General features: G+C 38.4%; 1 protein-coding gene across 1 annotated transcript; it reads right to left on the bottom strand.

The window, feature by feature from the left end:
- Positions 1-652: 652 nt before the first annotated feature.
- On the bottom strand, positions 653-4,291 carry LOC117933261 (receptor-like protein EIX1). The gene is made up of 2 exons (XM_034854644.1): positions 2,679-4,291; positions 653-737 (listed from the first exon to the last, which is right to left on the bottom strand). The coding sequence occupies exons 1-2, from the start codon at positions 4,289-4,291 to the stop codon at positions 653-655; spliced, it is 1,698 nt and encodes a 565-aa protein (XP_034710535.1).
- Between the last annotated feature and the right edge of the window lie 3,361 nt (positions 4,292-7,652).

The following is a 7,652-nucleotide window of genomic DNA, read 5'->3' as shown; positions in this document are numbered from 1 at the left end:
TATTCTCTCTTATTTTATATTTTTCAATCATATTTTAGTCATCCTAGAGTTGAATTATGTTAAAATAGAGAAAAGAACAAGAGATTTTTTTAATTGCTTAGAAAAAACCTTTTATTAAGAAAAGAAGTTAGACTTAATATTCTATAAAATTGATGAAAACAAAATATTCCACAAAAATTATCTGCATGTGAGACAACTTCAAGTGAAAAAGCTTTGATGACAAGAAAGAAAGAGTTTCCCATTTATTAGAGTAATTTAACTTTTTTAGAAAGAGAGAAACAAATCATTAATAACTTGTGAAAAAAAATTCTTTTTTCTTTAATGTTGAAATTATGATTTGATTATTAATAATTGGTTGAAAACTTATGTCATACATAACCAAATAGCATTATCCTTTATTTTGTTTTAATTTTAATGAATACAAATTAGTTTTAGAGCTAAAGAAATATTTTTAAAATTAGAAAGTCGGACTCTAATATACCTTTGATATCCTTCTATAATATTGTTTGGATGAATCATAAAGTATCCAAATACCAAATAAAAGCATTATGTAAGGAAGAAAAGAGATAATATGTCACACAAATTTCTGAATAAAATATAAAATACGCATTTAAAGAACATAAGTAATCCTCAAAATAAAACAAGAAACCTATTACATCCCAAGATATAACATAGAAGGAAGGACACAACGATTTGCATTCAACCATGCCAATATGGCAAGAACAAGAGTTGCAGTCCTGCAATTAACACAAAGTAAAAATCAGTGTTCATCAATTTGAAAAAATCCCTTCAATTAGTTGCATGCAAAGAAAATTTGCATTAGCATTCGTGATTTATAAAGTATATCCCAAGGATATGTAAAGGCCTACTTTTCTTTGACAATTGTTAGCCTTCAAAAACAAGTACAAATGAAAGAGAGGGAGAGGGAGAGAATTGTACCATTTAGCTTTGAAGACTTCTTTGCAATCTAGCCATATTTATTGCTATGATCACATAGAGCCAATCTTTTATTTTATTCAAGAATTGGAAATAGGCATATCTCCAGGAGTTGTTGAGTAGTAAAGTTCCACACACTCCCTAAAATCCAACAATGAATCCAAGAGCAACGCTAACATAAAACCACATGTCATTTCCATCTTGCTGAATTTTGTCTTCAATGTTATGAGTGGGAGAATCTTGCTTTATTTTATCTTTAGAACACTTTTTCAGAAGAGGCAATCCACATAGTGTAAGATTTCCCTTGTAGGAATTAATATTGAAGCTTTAAAGTTGAGTACCTTGTGGAATTTTACCGAATAAGTTGTTGTCAAAGAGATCTAAGACACTTAGATCACTTATTTCAACAAGGCTAGTTGGAATTTCACCAAAGAGTTGATTTTGAGACAAATCAACAACCTCTAATGATTTCAATTGACCAATTCTTGCAGGGATCAGTCTAGTCAAATTGTTCCTTGATAAGTTTAATGAAACTAATTCTACAAGATCAATTACTTCTTCTGGAATTTCCCCTGATAGTTTGTTGCTTGAAAGGTCAATACTCTTTACAAGCCCAAGGGTACTTTTAAAATCAAATTCTCTTGCTTTCCATTTAACCAATGCCCTATCAACATAAGAGGCCTTTGTAGGCATGCATAAATGAATAATTATGAGCAATGACCAAGCTCCCTTTCTTAGTCATGGCAGTGAAACTACTAACATATCTCTGTACAACACCTAACATATTGTTGCTAGAGAGGTCCAGTATTTGAATATTTTTCAATTGGCATAGCTCTGGAGATATACCTCCACTGAATCTATTAGATCCTAGGTTTAGAACAATCAGATTTGGGAGGCTTCCTCCAATCCATTCTGGTATTTTTCCTGATAACCTATTTTTTGCCAAATCAATGAACCTCAAACTTGTACAATTCTTAAAAGACAAAGGCAATTCTCAGGTTAAATTGTTGTTGCGCAAATGTAGTGTTCGAATTGATCGCAAAGAGCCAAATGAATTTGGAATTTGTCCAAAAAATCTGTTATTTTCCAAATTAAGGACTGCCAAGCTTTTCCACTGTGCCCAACAATTGGGCAGCCCTCCCGACAACGAGTTGTTTGAGAGGTCAAGTAGAAGTAACTGCTCACCAACTGTACATAATAAAGAAATGGACCCCGATAACTTGTTATTGGAGAGATCCAACCATCGCACCTTATAAGGAAGTTGTGGTATTGAACCCTCAAAACAGTTTGAGCTCATACCTATGATAGAAAAAGAACCAAATTTTGATGATAAATTCGGTAAGGTCCCATTGATCCGATTGTTGGAAATACTCAAGGTATTGACAGTTGAGGTTACATTCCAAAACCAATCTGGGAGGACATCTGAAATTTCAGAATTGGAGATATCTAGCTCACTCAACCGGTTTTGAGTATGAAGCCAACTAGGAAAACGAGGTCCCAATTTGCAGGAGGCTAATAGTAGATAAAGCAGTTGAAATGGAGGAACCCACTCCAAGCTCATGTTGAAAGTGAGAGAGTTTGAAGATAAGTCTAAATAGAACAAATGGGATAGATAAAAGAGATGGGCTTCAGAGATAGTGCCTTGCAATGAATTTGAGGCAATATCCAAGGATTGAAGGTTGGCCAGCTGTCCAACACTTTCAGGTAAAGTTCCATTTAGTTGATTAAAATCAAGATGTAACTTTCTCAAGGATGAAAATCTAATGAGAGCAGGAACTGATCCACTGAACTGGTTATTCGATAAGGACAGAGTCTCTAATGTGTCATTTGCACAGGCCACAAAGTCTGGTGCAAGCCGTCCAGAGAGATTGTTTCTATCCAACTCTAATGCTTGTAAGTTACATAAATTACTCAAGGATTTTGGAATCTCACCTTGAAGATGATTCTGAGAGAGATAGAGTTTTTCAAGAGAAACCATGTTTCCAACTGCATCTGGAATGGAGCCCTGCAGTTGATTGTGAGAGAGATCAAGATGTGAAAGTAAAACCATCTTCCCTACTATATCTGGAATGGAGCCCTGCAGTTGATTGCGAGAGAGATCAAGATGTGAAAGTAAAACCATCTTCCCAACTGTGTCTGGAATTGAGCCCTGCAGTTGATTGTAAGAGAGTTCAAGATGTGAAAGTAAAACCATCTTCCCAACTGTATCTGGAATTGAGCCCCGCAGTTGATTGCCAGAGAGATCAAGATATGCAAGCGAACCCATGTCTCTAATTGTATCCGGAATTTCATCATCAAGTTCACTCTTGTGGAGATCAAGATATTCAAGGGAACTCATCTTCCCAAAAGCATATTCCGGAATCGAACCGTTTAAATCATTGAAAGAGAGATCAAGATGAAGGAGGGCAGTACTAAAGTTGAGCGGCCATGGGTATATTGAAGAAGTGAGATAATTCCTAGAGAGATCAAGATATTCAAGGGAACTCATGTTCCCAATAGCATATTCCGGAATTGAACCGTTTAAATCATTGAAAGAGAGATCAAGATGAAGGAGGGTGGTACTAAAGTTGAGCAGCCATGGGTATATTGAAGAAGTGAGATGATTCGAAGAGAGATCAACGAAAACAAGAGGGATAGAGGAATTCACATGGGAAAGAGACGGAATGGTGAGTGGAGGGATGGGAGGGAGACCATAATTTTGTAAATCCAAGTGAATGAGAGAAGGGAGTTTATTAATTGCTTGTGACCAGTGGATGGCTTCACTAAGGTTGACAGAACTCAGGTCAAGGAGTCTTAAAGAAGAAAGACGAGAAAGCCACTCCAGGCTCTCAGAATTCAACTCATAATAACTACGGCTGAGGTCAAGGGAAAGCAAGTTGGAAAGATTTCCCAGTTGAGTGGGAACAGTTTGAGAGAAATTGGCCCTGGAGAGATTGAGGTACTGCATTCTGCTGAGGGAACCAAGGAATGGAGGTATGTGCCTCCCTTCAAAATCATTACAGCTGAGATCTAAATGAGTCAAATGCTCCAATTCAAGCAGTGAAGGACTTATCTCACCTCTTAGAGACTGGTACTCCCAAGTATTTTCAGACCAAGGGGCTTGAAGATGAAGCATGATGACGTGACCTGACTGGTTACTACACTGGACTCCTCTCCAGTTGCAACAATTTCTGTTGTCATGTTCATCTCCCCAAGAAGAAAGAAGGCCATAGTCATCGACAAGGCGACGTTTGAAGTGAAGGAGAGCTTGTCTCTCCCTCTCTATGCACCCAGTAACATTCCCCAGGCCAGGTTTGGCACATAGCAGCAAAAGCATAAGAAAGCTAAGAAGGTGTTGAAAAGACCGTCCTGCCATGGTCTGCAAGTAATAGAAGAGAGGCTTTGCAACTGCTGTTTTTTTCTTATGAATTCCGAGGAGACCAAGCACTCACATATATATAGTATCTGTTTGACTCTACCATATGAACGCAATACCAAGATTCCTTCCACTTTTATTTATTGAAGAGTGAAATTCATAATTTTTACATAACAATTTTTGTATTAAAAACTGTTTTTTCAAATCAATTTTGTTTAAGTTAATTGAAACTCCAACAGCTAAGCTAGTAGCTTTTCAGTTTTCGCTACCCTTGATTTCTTTTCAGCACTATAACCCTTGATTTTAACAGTTTTTGAATTAAACTGTTTTTTCTTTTAAATGTTATAAATTTTGGTTTTTTTTTTTTCTATCTTTTCTCTCCTTGTAAAAAGCCTCTCCCAACACCATGGTCCATGTCATTTTACACACATCGGTATACTTTTACTTTTTAAAATTTTTAGTCTAATATATATATAAAAAATTGAATAAATAGTTGATTTTAAATATAAAATAAAAAATTTGATAAAAATATCAATTAGAGGGCGTTTTGACTACTATGTTATAAAATAACTGTGGACCCCGCATTTCGGCTCATGCGTTTCCCACTCGATGGCGAGCTTGATATTTATTTTGAAAATTGATTTTATTGATTAAGAAAATGACTTGGAGTCGCCACTTATTTTTGTTTTATTTTTAAAGGGTAAACAAAATAAGAAAGAAAAACCCTAAGTGTGACTCCTTGTTTTGGAAAAGGTGGTCTGTGAAAAACCGGATCGGGTTCGGGGGTCAGGTTACTTATCGGGAAGGCACGGTAAAAACCGTTGCACCCCTCTAAGCCCCTAAAGTCGGGTCTCTACTAATAAAATGAAGCTGACATGGCAACCAATGAGAAAGTCAATGAATACTCAAATCGATCATGCACGTATGAGAATTAAAAATAAGCATAAGAAGTGACCATGATGCGAGAAAATATGTACCTGGGTGGCGAACCAATACGCGCTATCAAGAGGAGGGTTAGTGCACAATTTAAAGAATAACTTCAAGCATGTCATAGAGCAGAATAAAAATCAATCATGCATGACTATCAATCAATCGATCGATCAATTATAAAGTCACTTATGTGGGGCCCCCACCAAAGCCCGTTTATTTTTGCATGAATTAATTCCATAAATTCCATTATTCGGAATTACAGAATTTAAATCACGCTTATTTTTAAAACGTTTTAAAACAAAGGAGATGTAGAAATTGTTTGCCAGAAGGAAAGATGGCAACAAAGTTTATTAAAAATGGGACTCTCGGGTGATCCTAAAAATTCTAAGGATGATAGATGGGAAAATTGGAATCATTTGAAAATCATAATTTGAGAAGGATATTTACAAAATGAGATTAAAAAAAAACATTTTCAAAATCAAATAAGAAGAAAAACAAGAATGTCAATGGCCCAAAGGTGGCCATGCAAACCATGCAGCAGGGGATCTGGAGTAGGTGGCAAATGGACTCCTGAGTCAATTTGTTTGACAAACAGCTTGCTGTTGTGGTTTGCATCCATATTGACTGTACCCAAACTTATGGCGCTGACCTTGTTCTTCATTGGAATTTTCTTCTTAGCATTTCCTTTACCACCAGTTATGCTCATGGACTTCAATTCAGCAACCAAACGGTACTGGGCACAAGGCACAGAAGGAGATGATCTTTCCTCTCAACCAAGCATCAAGCATGGCCTTACCAAATCGGTCAATATCATTGTCTGTCACTTCCTGTAGATTGGCAACTATAACAAGGAAACCAGCTGATAGATAGGAAAGATGAGTACCCTGTGGAGTGTATTTCCCATTTGGAGACAATGATTCACTACTGCATCCCATTAGGAGAGTAGCAGCACGATTTTCCGGTTTCTGAATCTCAATGCCTGGGAATATGTTATGCCCCACTTCCATGGCCAATATATATATGAAGAGGTCGTGACTTTTCAAAGCTCCAGCCGAGTCTTCAACTGTGGGTGCAATTCCAGCTTTACACTCTATGTCTTGATCTCTAAACCATTTTTTCAAATGCAGCTTGTGAGCTGCTGAGATCACCACTAGGATTCAACAAATAAAATACTTCCAAGGGATCAACCAACGGAAAGGCAGCAGCATTCATTCCAGCCTGCTCTTGATGGTGGAAGCTTCTATCAAGTATGGCAGAAAATGGGAGTTTAGCCTGAAATGCTTTGAGGGAAGAGATTCAAGGGGATGTGTATTAGTGTCTGATGGAAAGCTCGGCCCTGAGATGGAAGATATCGTTGATGAGGTATAAAATATCTTCAGCCACAAAGGAAGTCCATGGTATGGAAAATAAATTCTGGTACCCAACTGCCTTGTCCCCTGTGAATGTATATTTTCCTTTGTATTTGCTGATGTACTCCTCTGTCGGTATCCAGGCTTCCATGGCGGGAGAAAAATCCAGAAGTGAAAAACTTTAGTCCTCCATTGAAGGGCTATCAGCAGTCTTGCAAACCTCCATAGGCAAATAATTTGCCCTCTGTTGATTTCCCACTTGCAGACAAGGCCATTGAGGATGCTGAATTTTGTTGCTGCACATGAAGATGCGGCGTCTTCATGCTCCTGGTGATCAGACATGAGGCATTTGGGTTGAGAACACCACCCGGAATTGTGACACGGCGGCAACGAGTAATGGCGCTGCAGCCGCGAGTGTAGGGGTTGGTTTGAGCGCCAGGTGTTGGTGACATCAAGTGGGTCAAAGTCAAATTTCTCTTCATGATCAGGATCGATTGTTTGGATGAAAAGTTTCCACTCGGGATAGTTCCCAGCTGCAATGGAGTCCTAGAGATCCTGAGTGGCATGGCTGTGGTTGCTTGGCGTTCCGGTGATGGGCGGAGGCGTTTCGCCGCCGGCGGCAAGCCGCCGGCGTCGTTCGAGGACAGCTTTGCTGGCTTTATTTCTTTCTCAAATTCCTCAATCAACCCACTTTAAAACATCAAGAGTAAAGGAGCACTCCCATCCACAACATGGACAGCTATATGGCCGGAAGTTACATGAGTCTTCATGCATGCACTTGGTGTGGTAAGAGAGAGGAAAGGTGGCGGAATGAGAAGTGAGCAATGAGGAATGGGTATGAGTGGTGTTTAATGGGATGCAGGTAGTTTGAAGGAGGAGTAATGGGCGATAATATGGACACTTATTACCATCCATCAAGGGAGGAATGGATTTGAGATGACTTAGAAAATGGGTATGCGGTAAGGTGAAAAGAGAGAAAGGGTAGTGACGGGTATGGAGATGATGAAGGTGGGGTGGTGAGGGAAAGAAATAGGAAACGTGGGTATTATGGGTGTGGGAAGTATGGAGAGTAGCCATAGCTG

The sequence above is a fragment of the Vitis riparia genome, chromosome 16 (assembly GCF_004353265.1).
Source record: "Vitis riparia cultivar Riparia Gloire de Montpellier isolate 1030 chromosome 16, EGFV_Vit.rip_1.0, whole genome shotgun sequence".
NCBI classification, from domain to species: Eukaryota; Viridiplantae; Streptophyta; class Magnoliopsida; order Vitales; family Vitaceae; genus Vitis; species Vitis riparia.
The sequence above is the reverse complement of the archived record's forward strand: the minus strand, read 5'-3'. Positions and strand labels throughout refer to the sequence as shown.